This window comes from Chrysemys picta, chromosome 17, assembly GCF_011386835.1.
Source record: "Chrysemys picta bellii isolate R12L10 chromosome 17, ASM1138683v2, whole genome shotgun sequence".
NCBI lineage: Eukaryota > Metazoa > Chordata > Testudines > Emydidae > Chrysemys > Chrysemys picta.
In genome coordinates this window covers 21,116,053-21,136,233 of record NC_088807.1, presented here as the reverse complement: position 1 = coordinate 21,136,233, position 20,181 = coordinate 21,116,053, and the positions used below count along the sequence as shown (strand labels likewise).

The following is a 20,181-nucleotide window of genomic DNA, read 5'->3' as shown; positions in this document are numbered from 1 at the left end:
AGTGCAACCAAAGTAAGCAGAGGTCCCTGCAAAATCCAGGAAACACTGGGCCAATCAGCCTGGCCAAGTGCCATGCAGCTCACGGTTTGTCCGTGTCTTTCTGGGGAGGGAGGACAGGTCACCCTCAATGTACTCTGAAGCCTGGGGAAAGGTGCACCAGGCTGGAAGCCAGGAAGCCATGGGATCTGGTCTTCAATCTTCGTCTGATGACTATTTTCATGCGGATTTACCCACGCCTGCTTATTTGCATTCTGGGTTCAAACATAGCTGGCAACCCATGAAGATAAAATCAATACGTGATCACAAAATTAAAGGATGGCATCGTAATGGATGTGCACAAGGGGGTAGAGTTAAGGGTGTTCAGGAATCCTTAACTGTGGTTCTGGAGGGTTTGACTCTGTAGCCTTCCTGCTCAGCCTGTAAACTTGCTCACATCTGACAGGAGCCGTGGCACCATGTGAGGAGCGGGCGTGATGGGAAACCCCTGGGTTTGCTCCTTCTTTCGTCATAGCTCAGCAGTGACGAAGGCTTTACACTGTAACACCTGGTTCGAAGGGTCTTTTCTCAGCATGTGAGTTAAATAAACCAAGTTCAAAAGAAAATCAGAGAAAGAGAAATTCCATCCCGTGCCCACCGTGGGTCTGTGACGGGTTCCACCCCCACCTCCGGGGTGCCATGTGATGTACTGGGGTACCACTGAGCACACCAGTTCCACCATCCTTGGCTTCCTTACTCTGGCCTGCTGAGCCAGGCCCTCAAGCCTTCCCCAGCACACACAGGTAGGGACACACCCAGCTGCAGAAAGACACAGACACTGAAACCAGCTCGGTGTGGGAAGCCTTCAGCTCAAGAGTTGCCCAGCATTCAAGTGCACACCCCGTCTGGAGTGTAAACCCCAAACTGTACTGTCTTGTGCTGCAAAGAAAACTGTACAGAGTGAGCACATGAAATTCGCTCCCTCCCGCAATGGGGAGGAAGATCTGCACAGCTTTTTGCCCCCCCAGTTATAAATTCCACAAATTAGTTTTAAAGAAAACAAAAACAAATTTATTAGCTACAAAAGACAGATTTGAAGTGATGATAAGGGATAGCCAACAGATGAAAGCAGATCACCCAGCAAATAAAACCACAATGCAATATGAGCTTAGCTACTAAAGGAACTGGTTACAAGCAGGAATTTCTCACCCTAAATGTTGTTTTAAGCAGATTGCAGAGTTTCTTGAAGGCAAACTGCTCTTGCCTGCAGCTTAAAACTCCAGGTATTCCTTCCACAGGCCAGACACCTTTCCCAGCCGGGCTCAGTGCTTCTCTGCCCCACCCCCCATTTGCCTTTGTTTCTTAGATGTTCTCAGCAGTCATCCTGGGTGGGGATTCAGTGAAGAATGAACCCTGATTATCTCACTTCCCAGCCTTCAATAGGTTTAACATATGGCGTGAACCCTTTGTTTTCCCATGTGGTTCCCCCCCACCCCAGTGGAAAAATACTGGTATTGCATCATGGAGTCCTGAACCAGGTGCATTAATCACACGGCCCTTCAGGGTCAAAGCAGCCTTGAGTCAGAGGTTGTTTGGACCATCCCAGGAAACTTCTCAGGAAGGCGGGAGATTAGCATCTTCAAAGACCTATTGTTCTCCCTGATGGTCCATTGACTGGTTCCCAGCGAGCCACCCAGACTGGTTGCATTCTGTCTGGTGGGCGTTCCCCAGGGGCAAATACTTTTGCAGGACAGATGTATAGTCAATATTCCTAACTTTAGATTCAAAATGATCCATGAATACAAATAGGATAATTGTAGTCAGTAAATCATTATCTTTCCAATGATACTTCACTAGACCCATGTTGCATAAGACACCATCTTAGTTATGCTATAATCATATTATAACAATATTTCTATGAAGACTATGGGGTGTTGTGTCACAGGGTTGCCAGCCAGGAGAGATGCAGGTACTTTCTAATGCCCCCGCAGAGATCTGCCCCCAAGCTGGAGGAGACACTGTCAGTGGTTATGTGGCCAGGCCCCTAGAGAGGGACGTGACACCGGCTTTGTTTATACGCCATTGGCTAGCGGCAATATGAAGCTGGGGACCAGGAAGGTTTGATTCTGTTCCAGGCTCTGACAGGGGAGTGGGGTCTAGAGGTTAGAGGAGGGGGCTGGGAGCCAGGACTCCTCATGTAACTGCTAGGCACCGAACCCCTTCTGTTTGCAGGCCCAGGTTGGCAGGGCTCCCAGTGGCAGGGCACAGCCCACGCGCAGCTCCCGTGCCGGTGTTTCCTTCACAGGCACCAACGTGCCCTCGGCTGGAGCCGGTGACAAAACAAACGGCCTGTTCTCCCCCACGACCCGCCGGGCTGCGAAGACACCGACCGGGTCGCAGCCGGCACTGAGATCCGGGAGAACGGGAATCCCGGCCTGACGTGCCACGGGACAGGCAATTTCCTGTGTAAATACGGGGTGTCCCTAGTGATACGGGACTGTTGGCAACATGACCTCACCCCCCCAGCCCCTCCCCCATTCTGCAACCTACAGCCTCTGCCCCATCACTCTCCTGGCCCCTCCCCTGTTCTGCACCCGAGTCCATATCCCACCACCACCCGGCCCCTCCCTTTTTCAGCCCCCACAGGCCCTGTACCCTCACCACCCTTGGGCCCATCCCAGTTCTGACTCCCCACAGACTGTGTGCCATCAACCTCCTGGCCCCTCCCCCATTCTGCCCCCCGGCACCTCCAGCAATTCCCCCCTCACTGCCCCACCACTTTCCATGGCTGCCATATCCTACTGCTCTACAAGGGAAGGGACCCCCACCTGCCCTCAGTTAACATGGCTGCCTCCTTGCCCCCTGCAGCACTCGCAGGGCGGCCATGCTGCCCCCTGGTTAAGATGGCCGATGCCTCAGCCGGGGGGGGGGGAATAATCCTGGCCACCTGGACTGCCTAGACGGGCAAGGAGAGGGGAGGGGTGAATGTGGAGTGGGGAGTCATTATGGGGCAGGACCTGTGGGGCAGGGGAGCTGTGGTGGGGAGATTGAGGATTCGGAGACAGAGGCTGAGGGGGCTGGAGCTGAGGGAGGATGAGCGGGGCAGTGAGAGGGGAGGCTTCTGGGGGTAGAAGTGGCAGCCCAGGGGGCGCTCAGGAGCACTGGATCCCCCCACTTTGACCCCCAAACAATCCTGCCCCCTGGCTCTGACCTACTGGGGGGAACCTGTCTGCCCTCAAGCTCCTGTCCCCCATCCCGGCCCCTCTGCCCTCAACCCCGCTCCCGACACCCCCAACCTACTTCCCTCAAACTCCCGGCTCCCCACATCTGACTCCCCCCAGATACCCCCATGGGGGAGGGGCCAGAAGCGCAGGCAGTTAAATCACAGTGCGCCCTGTTGTGTTCATGGAGATGCAATAAAGGGCCCAAGGTGCGAACACGCCCCAGCTTGTGCCACACGCTGAACAGGGTGAAACACGAGTTGGGGGCAGGGTCCAGAATCCTGCTCAGCCCCACGGCAAACCCCCCATTGACCCCTGGGACCCCCTGTTACAGACACAGCAGGGCAGTAACCAGGGGAGCTGTGGCAGGCGCCGTGTGAAACGAGGGGTTTGTTCCAGCCCCGGCCCCGTTCGCTGGAGCGAGTCTCTAGCCGGAAAATCCCCCGGGTTTGGGCGTCTCCCTGCTGGCCCCAGAGACGCTAGTGACTGTCCTGGGGGCAGAGGAGCCAGCGGAGCTGGGCTGGAGCCGGCGTCACTGTGGCTGCTGTTAAAGTCCGACCCCTTTTCCTCTCGGGTTGGGGGTTCAGCCGGGGGAGAGGCGATGGTATCGGGGTCCCTCTCTCCGGCCGCTCTGCTCAGGACGTCTCCGCGGAACAGGTTCCAGATGGCCCGGGGGGCCCAGGAGATGGCAGCCACAGCGGTGAAGCGAGTCTCTTTCTTTAAGGCCCCAAAAGGTGGTGGGCGGCACAGCTCGTCCCCGCAATATTTTATGCACGAATGAGGCCTCGTTTCTAACACCCCAATTTTGAGTCACAGATTTCTGCTCCCCCAATTCTCCCATGTCCCAGGCGGGCCCCAGCCCGGCCCGTGGGTTCTGTCCAGCGGCCGCTTGGGTTGAACTAATCCCGCCTTTCTGACTTGCCAACTTTCCCCTCAATGTTCATTCATCCAGGTTCTCGTGACGCTGCCTGAACTTCTCACTCACCTTCATCGGCTGAACCCACCACGAGGGGACATTTGGAGGCTCCGGTATCACAGCCCCCCTGGGGTGGGGAGATTTGGGGGGCGGGGAGAAGGAAGCTCTGGGGGTTTATACAATAGAAATACAGGGTGGGGGAAGTTTAGGGAGAAAGGGGGGAGAGAAAAGCGTCTGGGGGACCCCGCTGCAGAAAGAGGAGGGGAACAGATCATGCTGCAGAGAGAGGGAGACAGACAGAATAAATGCCGTTATTCCAGCACCAGGGCCAGATGCAGCTTCCCCACACACAGGGGCCCAGGGCTCTGTCTAGGGGTGCTGGGGGGGCTGCAATTGTCTGAGATGAGGGGGTCCTGGGGGATTTAACTACCCAGCTGCCTGTTGGGAAAGCGCTAGGGCCAAACGCACCCTGCCCAGTGCGGCCCTGGATGGGGTGTCTGAGGGGGAGGCTGTAACTAGGGGCGGCTGGTTTAGACTCGATGGGACCCCCAGGCAGGAGCTGGCTGGGAAGGGGCAGGTGGCAGGTGGGTGGAGTGACCGTGGCTGTGAAATGCCGGGTGTCCGGCCTTAAGGAAAGGGAGGAGGGAGAGCGGCCAGTGCTGGGAGTCTGTCCGGGAATGGGTTAGTTATTGAGTGCCTGGCCCCCCCAGTGCCTCCGGCTCACCACAGACGCATGCGGGGCCGTCCCCATGCTGGAGCCTGTTATGGCCTCGCTCCCCACTGAGGGCACTGGGCAGAGACCGGCCTGGCTGGGCCAGCGAGTGGGACCCCGGCGCCCTCCAGGGGCTGCTCCAAGGGAAGCCCAATGAGCCCAGCGCAGGGGAGCTCCTCGAGCTGGTGCCGCAGGGGCTGGTGCTCGGGGGCCGGGGGTTCAATACTGAGGTACAGCTGTTGTTCTGGGAGCAGTTCAGGGGAGGATTCTGAGGCAGGGGGTTTGGAGGTAGGGGGATGTTGTGCTGGTGTCTCAGGTGCTGTCACCCCACCCCAGAGCGATCCCATCTCCCCCAGGTGTTTCACACAATCTGGGGACAGGGGGGCTGTGGGGTGCCCGGGGGGGGGGGCTGGTTTGTGGTTCTGTGTTCATTACAAATCTGGAGATTAACAGGATGCAAAATAACATAAACAGCCACCTTGGAGCGTCTCCTCTCCCTCCCAGCACTGAGCCCCTCTTATGCCCCACCCGTGGGGCTGGGCACGGTGGCACCCGCTGAAGGGGGGTTATGGGGTAGTCATAAGATGAGCCCGTTCTCTTGGGGGGGAAATCACTCTGTCACCCTCTGGCTTCCCACGCTCCCTGCCCCATCGCTCCAATGATTCCCCCTGGGTTTACGCTATGGTGGTGGGTGGTAGGAAATCTGCACCCCAGCTCACGTTGATGGTGGCGTCCACGACAGGCTCGGGGGTAGGGGCCGGGCCCCCCTGCTTGGCCTGCAGGTCCTGGCCGTCCAGCTCAGTGCAGGTGAGTCCCCCGGCGCCAGGGTAGGGCTCCTGGGGCTGGGACGGTAGAGCTGCCACAGCCCCTGACTCCCTACGGGGAGAAAGAGAGAGAGAGTAACAGAACCCAGGAGTCCTGGCACCCAGCCCCACTCCCTCACTACAACCCGCTAGACCCCACTCCTCTCCCTGAGCCAGGGAGAGAACCCAGGAGTCCTGTATCTTGGGGCAGGTAGATCAGGGGTGGGGAGCGGAGCTGGGGTCTCACCTGCTCTGTCTCGGGGCTGGTCCTTGCCCTGCAGAGACACGAAGCAGAATCATCCATGAGTCGACCCGGATCCCGTGTACCAGCCCTGCCCGTCTCCCTGTACCACAGCGCCCCCTATGGAGCCACCCGCCCCACCCTCTGCAGCACAGCGCCCCCTAGTGCTGCCCAGGGGAATTGGAGCCAGCTCTCACCCTGGGCCCCTGCTCCACCCCCTGGGTTTCTTTTCCCATTTCCCATCTGTAGTGAGGTGGTGTGGCTCCCCACTGCCCCGGAGAGGAAAGAGCCCATCCAGAGGCTGGAGTGGGCGGAGCTAGGGCGCTCTGAGCCCGCCCCTCGGAGCGTCAGGTGGAGATCCAGAAGTATAAAGGCTCGCCCTCAGCGCTCACTAAGGCCCCAGCTGCTCGAGAGGCCAGATGTCTCTAGCCTTGCCTGCGACTGGGAAACCCCCGCGGCCCAAGGCGGCCACCAGGACTGGCTGGGCCTGCCCCGTGCCCGTTACCCAGAGGAGCTGCAGGGCCTGCCGATCATGTCAATGTGTTGCAGCCAGGATCCCCACTGACAGCAGTGGGTCTTCTGCCGCTGTTAGGGCCCCGGGCTGGGATGCAGTGGAGTGGGAGGGCCTGCGTCCCCCCCGGGTGGCAGTCTCCCCCTACCCCCAGACCTGAGGAGGCTTGGGTCTATTGTTATTGCTCAGCCCTGCCTGAGGGCCTGAGCCCATGACTCATTGTTGTCCCGCCCTGACCCAGGGCCTGGGCTTACGGTGTTTATTTCAGTTACCAAAAGGGCTGCCGAGGGAGACCCCCACGGACAGACTAATTCCCCCGAACGACAACGGTATGTAGTGAGCCGGTGTGGCTCCCCACCGCCCCGGAGAGGGTCGAGCCCTAGCTAACCCTTGTACACCATCCAAGCCATGACCCTTCCCAGCCCGGCTTAGCAGTGGGTTTAACCCTTCCCTCGCTGGGCGGGGCACTCACTTCCTCCAGATCTTCTGTAGCAGACGAAGGCCACAAGGAGGAAGAGGAGGAGGCTGGCGGTTGCCATGCTCATCCCGACGATCATGGTGCGGGTCAGAACCAGAGGTGCCGGCGGTTCTGATCCCCCTGGGAAGCAGCACCAGGCCATGAGTGTCTGGTTCATTACCTGCTGCGCCAGCCCCTCCCCCTCGAGGACCCAGGGACCCACAGCAGAACATTCTATGGGGCTGGGGTGGGGGGCAGGAGCAGATGGGATTCTGGGTAATAGTGGTCAGGGGGTTCACTCACAATGGCACAAAACTATAGTGGGGTTGGGGCAGGGGCGAGATGTACCTCAGACTCCATGTACCCTGTGAAGCCAGCTAGGCCTAGACCCTGCAGCCTGCTCCCCGCCGCACGCCGCCCCCTGTCCTGGGAATTTCCAAGCAGCTTCAGCTCATTTCTGCGTAGGAATCATGTGGGTGGGGGGATGGCAGTGGGAGAGGGATTCTGGCTGGGGAGGGGGCTTTGAGATCGTTGGGAGAACCATGCCCCACTGAAGTGATCAGCAGTGGAAGATGTAATGGTTCTGCCATTGTGACTGCCATCATTAGGTTCCAGCCTCAACAAGGCGTCACTCTGAATCGGCGGGTTCAAGGGTTAACACCATGTCTAACTGGGTTGGTAGGTTCCAGGGTTAGGCCCTGCTGGACAGCACCCATGGGACGAGGCAGCCCTGCTTCTGAGCTATTCCCCCGGCCCTCTGCTGACACAGGGATACATGGGACCATTATCCCCGGCTCTCTGTTCCCAGCTCCATTCTTCCAGGGATGACTCTCTTGAACTTGTGCCCTACATGGGTGGCTTTGTGATGCCAGTGGGGAGCACAGCTCCCCGGTTTGTGGGGCCCCCAAGGTGAGGCTGTTTGTTTGGGGGAAGCTCTCCCAGGCCAATCTGGCATCTGCCCAGTGACACCCCCCCGCATATGAAATGAGTCGGGGGAGTTTCAGATGGGGCATTTGCTGGGGGATCTGCCCCCGTCCCACCCACCCAGCCCTTCGTGGCTCCCCCGGGGGCAGCTCTTTGGGCTGCCCAAACCTGTTTCGGGGGGGGGGGTTTGATGGTGATTTCCTGCCCCCAGACTCGGTACCTGGTCCTGCGCTGCCTGGGTGGCTGGGGGTCGGCATCACTCCCAGATGAGTCGGGTCGGTTCCCCCTGTGGGAATAGAACCATCTTCTGTCAGGGGCGAGGCGCAGGGCTGAGAAAGCTGGAGCCCTGGTGTCTCTGGTTACTTATACAGGGAACCTCTCCTCCCCCCAACCGGCAATGGTGGCTCTTCGCCGGGCTGACTCAGGGATTTGGGCCGGCTCAGCGCCCCGGGATCCCAGAATGGGGAGGATCGGCCCAGCGAGACCCTTAGCGCAGATACAGCCCCTGCCTGGCTCCACGGAAACCAGAACCAAAATCATTACTGACTAGTATTAATTACCAGGAGCCCCTGTCATGAGCCAGTTCCCCCGTGTGCTCGGAGCTGTACAGACACACGACACAGAGACGGTCCCTGCCCCAGCCAGGTGCCATTCACACCTGGAGTCACTGCGGAGGATGTCTGGGCGCGGCTGTCCCTGTGTCGAAGGAGGAACGTCCCTGTGTCTATACAGCTACAACAGGGGAGCTTGTCTGCCAACCGGGGCTGTATCAAACCAGGGGGCGCTAATTCCGACAGCCCAGAGTCGCTCTGAGATCACCAGTGGGGGTTGGGAACCACACGGGATTCGTCATTTTGGGTCCAGTTTTCATGTAGACAAGGTCTTAGTCCATCTTTCTATCCGTCATCAGATGTGCTCCCATCTGTCTACCGCCTACGTTCCCAAGGACCCACATTCCCACTGACCTGTGGCCAGCCGTCCCCATGGATCTATCCATCACCCTCTCTATAGAAGAACTGAACCCAACAGTTCTGTCTGCAGGGACCATCCCCCTCCAAATGGCCCCGTGGGCGTCTGAGCGGGGAGCCCTGTTCCCTGGGGGATGAATTGTTCGATTTTCTTGCTCACCTTCTCCCTCTGACTCCGTCGGGGGCAGATCCGTTTGCTGGGTCCCAGCTGGGTCGGTTTCCTCTGTGGGATGAAAACGAGTGTCGGCTGGGATGCAGGAGGGAAGGAATCGAGCACCCAGCCATCGGCCTGAAACTCCAGCGGCTGCTGCTGCCCCCTGGCTGGGGAATCCCCCAGTGACTTTGTCCCTGCTCCCCATCTAGGCATCCCCTCTGCTGGGCCCAGAGCCTGGCTCTGAGTGTCCCATCGGGGCCAAGACCTGCTGAGAGTCCGGCTGGGTGTGGGGCTCGGAACAGGGACATGGAGCTGGACCCCTCACCTGTTACCACCAACTCCACGGGGTCGCTGGGCTCTGACCAGATGGGCGGATCCCACTTGGTGCTATATTGGCAGCTGTAGCTCCCGCTGTCTCCCTGGCTCACGTTGCGGATGGGAAACTCAACCACGTCCCCCGCGGAGTCCATTGAGCGCCGTATGTCTGGGTCTCCAGTTTTACTGAGCAGAACCCTCGTTCCCGCACACTGACACTCACACCGGACAGTCACGGCTCCCCCCAGGACGACCGGCCCACTGGGGTGCAGGGAGATGAAGGGTTTCGGGTAGCTGGGCTCTGCAGGTAGGTGGACACAGGCCTTGAGACACAGACCCTGGCATGGTCACCTGGCAGCTGGAACCCGCAAACAATGGCCTGGAGATGGGGAACCCTATCTTCTGGCAACCTGGAGATAAAAAGCCCCCCACCCCAGCTTGGCAGTCTGCCGGTTCTAGCCAGTGTTGAACAAAGGATGGATAAGAGGAGAGAACCCCGGTGACCTGACCAGCTGGTTCAAAGGACGGCTTAGAGGAGAGGAAGCCCAGGCGACCCTGTTTACCTGGACAGAAGACAATGGACAGAGGCGGGGCTTGGGGGAGGTGATATAGGATGCCCAGCTCGAAGGAGGGGGTTCTGGGCTGTCAGGGGAGAGCAAGCAGAGGCTACCTGGAGGTGTGAGAGACTTGGATGTGCTGTGCTGAGGGAGTCCAGGCCTGAGGCCCTGAGAGTTTCCTGTGCTTTGTTCAGACATTCAATAAACCCTCCTGTGTTACGCTGGCTGAAAGTCACTCAGGTCTAGAGAACAGGGGGCATTATTCCCTCTGGCAGTGGAGGCCCCGGGGGTCCAGAGTGAGTGGACTCCCTGAGAGGGCCCACGACACAGACAGGTGTGCTGAAGGCTCAGAGATGTTCTGTTCCTGGAGGCAGAGAACCCTATGGCTTAGCCCCCGAGAGAGATTGTGACCCCCGAGAAGGGCTGTCGCACAGAAGGGGTTTTTCCCGGGGACCTTGGGGAACTGAGAGAACATAGGCCTGTGAGTCCGTGACCACTTGGGAACAGTGTGGAGATGGCCTATAACCATCTCCGGAAAAAGGACATTGCAGAGCTGTGCAGAGAGACGGCTGCGCGTTGGAAAGCTCACCAAGGCACAGCTGGTTGCTCAGTTGGAAGAGGACGATCGCTCTGAGCCGGTTCCTGGCCCACGGGGCTGCGAGAGAGGCTGGGACCAGCCGGGCGTCCCCTAGACCCATGTCCCTGACCAGCAGGGGGTTTCCACTGGCCTCCCAGTAGGTGGATCTGAGACGTATGGAATTGGAGCGGAGATTGAAGGAGGCAGAGGACCAGGAGAGACAGGGAAGGCAGGAGACAGAACAGCAGGAGATGAGCTGGCGATGGCGGAGCTGAGAGGCAGAGGGACCCGTCCAGGGGTGAACGGGGATGGACCCTGGGGTGCCAATTCCACAGGGAACCTCGACACTAAATTGCTGCCCCAGGTTAAGGAGGGGGGAGATAGAGGTGCCTGTCTTGCGGCCTTTGGGAAGGCTGGCAATTGGAACCAGGCGGGCCGTGTGGAAAGTCTCCGGCATCTAGCCCCCTTTCTGGGTCCCAAGGCCATAGAGCTGTTTAGCCAGATGGGTGGGGTGGCAGATTGGCTCCCACTGCTGCCCCCAGCATATATGTCTGCATGTCCTCTCCTGGGCTCAGGCTTGTCAAACCTCCAGTGAGAGCGGAAGATGGTGGTCAATGGGGAGAAATTCCTGGCTTGGCGAGATTTTGGGATAGAAAGACCTGTTGTCAGGCCCCATGTGGTGTAGCAATGGCCATCATTAATATTCAGAGTTAACTGTGTCACATGGAATTGGTAGGTTACAGAGTTAACACGGTGTCTATCTTGGTTGGTAGGTTCCAGAGTTGACACCCCTCTGGGCAGCACCCCTGCTTCTGAGCCGTTCCCCCGGGCTGTCTGCGGACTCAGGCAGACAGACAGGATACATGGGATCATTATCCCCGGCTCTCCGTCCCGGCCCTGTTCTCCCAGGGGGATATACACCGAGCTGTGCCCCACACAAGTGGCTTTGTGGTGCTGGTGGGTAGCACAGAAACCCAGTTTGTGGGGCCCACAGGGTGGAGCTGTGCATTGGGGGGAAGCTCTCCCAGGCCCTGCCCCCACAAAGCCAAACTGGCATCTGCCCAGTGACACCCCCCACATATGAAATGAGTCCGGGGGGGTTCAGATGGGGCATTCGCTGTGAGGATCTGCCCCCATCCCACCCAGTCAGCATTTCGTGGATCCCCCCGGGGGCATCTCTTTAGGCTACACAAACCTGGTTGCAGAGGTGGTTCGATGGTGATTCCCCCACCAGCCTGAGTACCTGGCCCCACGGTGCCTGGGAGGGTGGGAGCTAGTGCTGTTCCCGGCTGAGTTGGGTTGGTTTCCCCTGTGGGAATAGAAACAGCATCTGTCAGGGGCTGGGGCAGCAGCGTGAGAAAGCTGGTGCTCTGGTATCTGTATTTATATATACAGGGACATTCCCCCCCACCCCCCCGCCTCCGCAACCAGCAATGGCGGCTCTTCCCTGGGCTGAGCCGGCGTCCCTGGGGAGGAGACGGGACCCAGGGATTCAGGCCAGCTCAGTGCCCCTGGCATCCCAGAACGGGGAGGATCGGCCCAGTGAAACCCTGAGTGCAGATACAGCCCCTGCCTGGCTTCACGGAAACTAGAACCAAAATCATTACTGACTAGTATTAATTACCAGGAGCCCCCGTCATGGGCCAGCTCCCCCGTGTGCACGGAGCTGTACAGACACACGACACAGAGATGGTCCCTGCCCCAGCCAGGTGCCATTCACACCTGGAGTCACTGCGGAGATGTGACGAAGTGGGGGGGCTTTCTTGTTTTCTGTGGAGTTTCAATGGTTTGCATGCAGAGGAGGTGGGACTCAGTTTCCCTGGGTGTTACTGGTTTAACGAGGTGAGGGGAGAGGGAGTGTATTTTGCAGAGGACCGGAGAGAGGACTTGGGGACCCAGCCGATGGCCGGGAGGATGGATACCCCAGTGACCGGTGACCTGGCAACCTGGTGACCCTGAGGCCCAGCTGAGGAGACGCAGCCGGTTCTCTCCAGTGGGCGGACAATGGGCTGCAGAGTGAGGACCCAGTGACCTAACCAGCCGGTTCCAGCCAGAGGACAGAAGCGAGGAGAGGAGGCCCCGGTTTACAACCCTGTTTACCTGGGGAGAAGACAATGGACAGAGGCAGGGCTTGGGGCCGGTGATATCAGATGCCCAGCTGGGAAGCAGGGGGGCTCTGGGCTGGAGAGGGGAAGCAGGCAGAGCCCACCTGGATGCAGGGAGACTGCGATGTGCTGGGCTGAGGGAGGCCAGGCCTGAGGCCCTGAGAGTTTCCTGTGCTGTGTTCAAGTCTCAATAAATCCTCCTGTTTCATGCTGGCTGAGAATCACTCCGGTCTAGAGAACAGGGTGGCATCAACCCTTTCGGGGGTGGAGGCCCCGGGGGTCCAGAGCGAGTGGACTCCATGAGGGGGCCCACGGCAGAGACAGACGTGCTAAGGCTCAGAGAGGTGCGGATCCAGGAGGTGGAGGGGCCTGACCCCGAGAGAGAGTGGACCCCCGAGAAGGGCTGTCGCACTAAAAGTGGGCACGATCTGTGAGTCCGTGACAGGAGGTCTGGGCGCCGCTGTTCTTATTTCGGAGGAGGAACGTCCCTGTGTCTATAGAGCTACAGGGGAGCTTGTCTGCCAACCGGGGCTGTATCAAACCAGGGGGCGCTAATACCGACAGCCCAGACTCGCTCTGAGATTACCACTGGGGGTTGGGAACCACACGGGATTCGTCATTTTGGGTCCAGTTTTCATGTAGACAAGGTCTTAGTCCATCTTTCTATCCTTGACCAGATGTGCTCCCTTCTGTCCACCGCCCTATGTTCCCAAGGACCCCCATTCCCACTGACCCGTGGCTGTCTGTCCCCATGGATCTATCCATCACTCTCAATAGAATAATTGAACCCATCAGGTCTGTCTGCAGGGACCATCCCCCTCCAAATGGCCCCATGGGCATCTGAGCGGGGAGCCCTGTTCCCTGGGGGATGAATTGTTTGATTTTCTCGCTCACCTTCTCCCTCCGGCTCCGTCGTGGGGGGATCCGTTTGCTGGGTCCCAGATGGGACGGTTTCCTCTGTGGGATGAAAACAAGTGTCAGCTGGGATGTTGGAGGGAGGGCACCGAGCACCCAGCCATCGTCCCTGAGAGTCCAGCGGCTGCTGCTGCCCCCTGTCTGGGAACCCCCCAGTGACTCTGTCCCCACTCCCCATCTGGATGTCCCCTCTGCTGGGCCCAGGACTCAGGGCAGAGCCTGGCTCTGAGTGTCCCATCGGAGTCAACATGTGCTGAGAGTCCGGCTGGGTGTGGGGCTGGGAACGGGGACGAGGATCTGGGCCCCTCACCTGTTACCATCAGCTCCACGGGGTCGCTGGGCTCTGACCAGACGGGCGGGTCCCACTTGGTTCTATATCGGCAGCTGTAGCTCCCGACGTCTCCCCGGCTCACGTTGCGGATGGGAAACTCAACCACGTCCCCCACGGAGTCCATTGAGCGCTGTGCATTTGGGTCTCCAGCTTTACTCAGAAGGACCCTCGTTCCCGCACACCGACACTCACACCGGATGGTCACGGCTCCCCACAAGGTGACCCGCCCACTGGGGCGCATGGAGATGTTGGGTTTGGGGTTGCTGGGCTCTGCAGGTAGGAGGAGACAGGCCATGTAGGGTGACCAGATGTCCTGATAAAATCGGGAGCATCCCGATATTTAGGTGTTTGTCCCGCATCCCGACCGATCTTTGGTAGGGATGCAATTTTTTGCTCCGCCAGCAACACTGGTGGTTTTTTTCTCCACCGTCGGACCCCACCGCATGTGTTCCGATATTTTCTTCCTCTCATCTGGTCACCCTAAGGCCGTGAGACACAGACCCCGGCACAGTCACTGCGCCCCATCCCCACAGCCCGGCCCCAGTGACGAGGCTGACACAGGAGCCTGCAGGGAGAGGGTCTCCTGGATGCTTTTCCCCCAAATCCAAGACCGAGAGAGCTGGGCTAGCGACACAAGAGACACGGGGTCCCCCACCCCTCAGCAGGGGAATGGCACGGATCCATCTGCAAGGAGCCCGTGGAGGGGTGGCTGGGGCAGGGCAAGGAGAGGCCGAGGGGACCTAGAGGCCAATTGCGTTTTATCTCCATCAGCTGGGGAATGAGAAACCAGTTGAGTGGGGAATGATCACAAGTGAATCAGAGTTCGCTGGTGTAGCAGGAACTGCTGGGTAGGGTCACACTGGGAACTATTGCTGAGCTCGCCTGGACAGTAACTAAAATTGGCTGAATTCAACCCACTTCCTGGGCAACAATTTACATTCCTGGAGCACCAGGATCTGGCGTTAGAACGTCCAAGGCACCAGGCCAGAACCCACCGCTCTACGGTCCCTTCGCGGCTTCTCTGTTCTTAGGCTGGTTTGTTGCATCTTGAGCCATCCCCTTGCGCCGTCTCTGTTTGCTGCTCTGAGTTCCAGCTCAGATACCTGCAGCTATTTCTCCAGGCGATGGGTCGGCTTCTCAATCGAACAACTGTCCCTCCATTGCTTTATCTAGAGTCCCTTTGCTCTCGGACAACTTCTCCCTTCCTGTTGCTGCACCTGAAGGTGCTGGGTGGACGTTTTGTCCGTATTATTTGCTTTACTGTCACTACAACTCACTTCCTCCTCATTTCTTAAGCCCTTTTCACTTTGCTCACAGCTGGTTTCCATGACGTTTCATGTTTCATTCGTGCTTTACTTCTTTTGTGGTTTTCTAACAATGGCTTAGGTACTTAGCCACTCTTTTCCCTTCCTGTTTCACTGCCTGGTTCTTCCTTTAACTTTCCCCTCATTCCTCTCTTTCCTCTGTCTACTTCCTCCTGTTCCTGCCATCTCTGTCCCTTCACAACAGGACTTTCTCCCTGACAGCTCTCTGCCTGGCCCCTTCCATGACACAGCTCGCACCACAAAAATATACCCCCCAGGCTTGAGCTCCCCCCCCACTTCCGCTGCCCGGGAATCCTTGGGGGTCTCCCCACAGCTGTTGTTTCCAGGCTGCTTCTGAGCAGCCAACATGTGCAGCTCCCACTGCTCTTTAACCCGACAGCCCCCAGCCCGGGTGGGCATCACACAGCCAGCCCTGGAATGCAGTCACAGGCGGGGGGCGGGGCTGGCTGGGCAGCCCCTGGGCCTGACTCCTTTGTGCATCCCCAGAGCGGGAGGAGCTGGGGGAGCCTCCCCCTGGGAAAAGCCCCTGCTTTGCAGCTCCCCCTGTGTGCATTGATTCCCCCTCCCTCGGCCCTGAATCTCCACAAGCTGCTGAATGAATTTGCGGAATGAATTTTGTTATGTGCATATAGAGATGATGTGTGGCGAGGGTGGGGCTGACGGGGGTTTGGTGTGGGGGAGGGGGCTCAGGGCTGGGGCAGAGGGTTTGAGTGCATGGGGGTGAGGGCTCCAGGTTACAGGAGGGGGTTCAGGGCTTGGGGTGCGGAGGGGGGGTGAGGGCTCCAGCTGGTGGTGGGGGCTGTGGGGTGGGGCTGGAGATGAGGGGTTTGAGGTGCAGGATGCACCAGGACTGTGGCGGGAAGAGAGGACTCTCCCCAGCCCTCTCTCACTGCAGCAGCCCGGGGCCCCGGGGAGAGGTGCCTCTCCCTGGCCACGGCAGCTTAGAGGGAACTTAGGGGCAGGGATCCCTCCTTCCTCAGCCCTGAACCGCCAATGGCTGCTGCTCCTCCAGCTGGGGAACCCCCCAGTCAGGACTGGCTCCAGCTTTTTTGCCACCCCAAGCGGCGAAGCGGAAAAATATATATATAAAGCCGATCGGCGGCACTTCGGCGGCAGCTCAATCACGTCGCATCATTCTTCAGTGGCACTTCAGCGGCAGGTCCTTCGCTCCCTCTCTTCCTCTTTGGAGGCACAAAGAGGAAGAGAGGGACTGAGGGATCCGCTGCCGAATTGCTGCCAAAGACCTGGACGTGCTGCCCCAAGCACCTGCTTCCTTCGCTGGTGCCTGGAGCTGGCCCTGCCCCGGTGACTCCGTCCCCGCTCCCCGGCTGGGTTTCCCCTCTGCAGGGCCCAGGGCTCAAGGCAGAGCCTGGCTCTGAGCGTCCCATCGGAGCCAAGACCCACTGAGGGTTCAGCTGTGTGTGGGTGTGACGAACTGGGACTGTTCTTAATGGGGTCTTTGAATGCTAAGAGGGAAGTGTTGGCTGGGAAGGCAGGGGAGTGTGGCTAGGATAGTCTGCATTGGGGGATGGGAGACTGGCCGAGGGAGAATACCTGAGCATGTAACATGCGAACCCTGGAAGAGGTTAGAGGCCAGGTGACACCTTTGCCCAGAAAACTGAACAAAGGCTGGGGCGGGAATTTCAGGGCTGGCTGGTGGAAGGGCTGGGAGGCAGATGGGGCTCTGACCCCCAAGGGGGCTGTGGTGCCCTGGGACCCCAAGATGGACCTATCTGAGGGGGTCCTGTTGTCTGTGCCTGCAAGACCTGTCTTGGACTGTGTTCCTGTCGTCTAAATAAACCTTCTGCTTTACTGGCTGGCTGAGAGTCATGGTGAATCGCAGGAAGCCGGGGGTGCGGGGCTTGTGTCCCCCCACACTCCATGACAGTGGGGATGGGAACAGGGACGCCAAGCTGGGCCCCTTACCTGCTACCACCAGCTGCACGGAGTCGCTGGGCTGCGAGGAGATGAAGGGCTCTGATCGGGGCCGGTAGCTGCAGCTGTACCTCCCTCCGTTCTGTCGGCCCACGGTGGGGATGCGGAACTCGGCCCTGTCCCCAGCAGTGTCCATGTGTCGCTGCGGGTTCAGGTCTCCAGCCTTGTGCAGGAAGAACCTCACGTCCCGGCGCTGCCCCTGACACCGGATGGTGGCGTCTGCCCCTGGGGCGGTGACCCCAGTGAGCCTCAGAGAGATGGAGGGTCTGGGTAAGCTGGGATCTGCGCACAGGAGACAGGTTGCAAGAGCCAGACCCATGCACCCACCCAGCCCCGGCCTCCCTGGCCAGCCCCAGCCCCAGCCAGCCCCAGGAGCCCCCAGACAGAGATTCCCTCCTAGATCACCAGACAACAGCCCACAGCTCTAGGGTGACCCCAGGGTGACGGCACTCTGCCTCTGGGCTAGCCGAAATCAGGGTCACGCTCATCTGGGCAGGGGACAGAACTTCCTCTGGGGCCGGGCCCAGCTGCAGAACGGGCTCCCCCAGCAGCTAAGGGACCTGCAAACCTCCCCACCTCTGGCTCCAAGGCCATTCGCCCTGCCCCGGCCGGCCTGCTCCATTATTGACCTGGGGTAGCACTGCCATTGACCCCCCGCCCAAACTGCCCTAGACCAGACCCTCCACAGTGGGCACAGACCTTCCCCGGGGAGAGGACGAGAGAACGACCTGCCCGTGACAGATGGGGCCACATGGCTTAATGCTCGACTGGCAGGCGCCCGACACCGCGGTGACCAGGGCAGTGTCAGACCATGTGCAGCGTAGAAGGCTGCTCCCCCAGGCTGGGAACCCCCCAGTGACTCTGTCCCCACTCCCCAGCTGGGCGTCCCCTCTGCTGGGCCCAGGGCTCAGGGCAGAGCCTGGCTCTGAGTGGCCCATCGGTGTGAACCCCCCGTGGATCTAGCTGGGTGTGGGGCTGGGAGCCGAGGTGCCAGACTGGGCCCCTCACCTGCTACAATGATCTGCACGGGGTCGCTGGGCTCCGAGTAGGCAGCTCGTACTGATCTGTTGCTATAACGACAGGTGTAGCTGCCACCGTGTTCAGGTCTGGCGCTGGTGATGGGAAATTCAGCCTCAGAGCCAGCAGGGTCTGTGTAAGTCAGATAGTTCCCATCTCCAGCCTTGTAGAGGAAGAACCTCATGCCCAGGTGCTGATTCCGACACCGGATGGTGACTTTTCCCCCCATGGGGATCACCCCACCGGGGCTGACGGAGATGGAGGGTTTGGGGTAGGACCCCTCTGGATTCACAAACAAACAGGCAGTAAGTGAGGGTGACACAAACCGCGTTCATCTCATTCAATCCTCCGGCAGTCTGTCACTGCAATGTTTTACCCTCCGCCCATCCCTGGGGTACAGGCCTGGCCCCGCAGCTCACAGCCGGGGTGATACACAGCAGAGCGGAAAAGAGATTTCCAGTCTCTGATTCCTTTAGTTATCCAGAGTGAATTCAGCTCTCCCGCTCTGTGGGTCAGGAGTGACTGCAGATCAGAACCCAGCCCTGCCCCCACTGCAGTCAGGGGTGACTCTGGATTGACCCCAGGGGCCAAGATCAGAATCACCCTCCTGTTTGTCTAACATTGTAGCAGAGCTGCAGCTCTGCTGGTGTTGGGCTGAACATGGATTATTCTTTAAAATATTCTAAAAACCACATTTACTCCAATTGTCCGGCAATGTGCTGTATGCACAGAACTGCCGGGGGTGGGGTTCGTGGGACAAATCTGAGTCCTTTGAGCAAAGACGCCGAAAAGACACCTTTGCAAAATCCCCCGGTTGTTCTAATATTTTCCTGCCCACCCCTGGGGTTCAAACTCTGGCTCTGCTCTTCCCCGAACCGCTCCCAGCCGCTGGGGATTTAGCTCCGCTCTGCATGGTGCCGGGGGCCCCTCTGGGGACGGGATATTCCCAAAGCTGTTCAGGGGACGTTCCGAACGCCGGGCCGGGCTGAGCCGGACCCACGAACAAAGCAGTGACACGCGCGTGTGCAGCAAGCCGAGGGTGAGACACAACGGTGCCTTGCTCCAGTCCCTCTGTGTGTCCACGTCTTACAGCCCTGCTCTACCTGACCCGTTCCCCGGGCTCCTGCCAGCTCCCCGGGCACAGTGTGGGGGTGCTGCAGGGTGGCTGGTGCCTTCACTCTGTATTTCCTGGGGGGCCAGAGCTTTGAGTGCAGGTGAATTCACCCTGTGTGGTGCCCATCCCTGTAATGAGTGGGGCGAGGTCTCAGTCCCCAGCTCTGCATGTGGAATGGATCAGCGGTCTGAGAGGATCATCCCTTTGGGCGATCTGCACGTCCAACCCCCACCCACGTCCTCGTCCTTAATGTGGAAATTCCCCCAACTGTCCCATTCCCCACAGATACTCACGTCCCGAGACCCCGCTCTGCCGAGCCAGCCAGCAGCCTGGAAAGAAGACGGGTCATTAGGGATCAGATCCCAGAGCAACTGGATCCTACACCCTGGGCTCAGATCCCCCCTTATGGACACATGCCCTGGCTGTCTCCGATACTCACCGAGGAGGAGGACGGTGAGAGCAGACACCATGACGGGGCAGTGGGGGACCCCTCAGCACTGTCACCAACACCCCAGTGCTGAGCTCCACTGAGTCTGAGGCCCGAGTGTGAGCGGAATGAGGAACTGTGCCGGGGGCTGCAGCCCCAGGAAGCCCGTGATGCGCTCAGCCCCTTTCTTCCCATCAAATGGTTTCTCTGCAATCTCCAGCCCAAATCTACCGCTGTCAGAGCAAAGCCAGATCCCTGCAACACCCAGCAAACCACTTCCCCTCCTGCAGCTGCCTGTTCCCCCCCCCCCCATCACCTCCTAGCCCCACATGGGAGCTGCCCATTCTGGGGACCAGCTGGGAACGTGGGACTCTCAGGAGGCACCAAGAGGTGCCCAGGCTGTCCTGACCTTTCCCAAAAGGCCTGTCTAGCCTCCCTGAGCAGCAGCTCAGAGCAGAGGAGGGCACCCCACGCACACAGTGCCCCCCATGGAGTGACCCTCTCTCATGGAGCGGAACAGAGATTCCTTCCTGACCTGCTGGGCCCAGCACCCACCCTAGAGCATGAGGGTGGAGGGACCTGGCCAACCTCCTTCCCAGATAGTGTCACTACAGAAGCTATTCTTAGCTCAGTGGTGTGAGACAGACAGGAAAGAGGGGCAGAGGGGTGTGGGGGGGTTA

At 59.3% G+C, this 20,181-nt stretch overlaps 1 protein-coding gene across 1 annotated transcript; it reads right to left on the bottom strand.

Annotated features, from left to right (window-relative positions):
* Positions 1–5,499: 5,499 nt before the first annotated feature.
* On the bottom strand, positions 5,500–19,544 carry LOC122173377 (immunoglobulin superfamily member 1-like). The gene is made up of 9 exons (XM_065570953.1): positions 19,514–19,544; positions 19,368–19,403; positions 17,952–18,242; positions 16,887–17,225; positions 13,663–13,953; positions 9,223–9,499; positions 6,853–7,109; positions 5,876–5,903; positions 5,500–5,701 (listed from the first exon to the last, which is right to left on the bottom strand). Exons 1-9 carry the CDS (start codon positions 19,542–19,544, stop codon positions 5,500–5,502), a joined length of 1,752 nt encoding a protein of 583 aa, XP_065427025.1.
* Between the last annotated feature and the right edge of the window lie 637 nt (positions 19,545–20,181).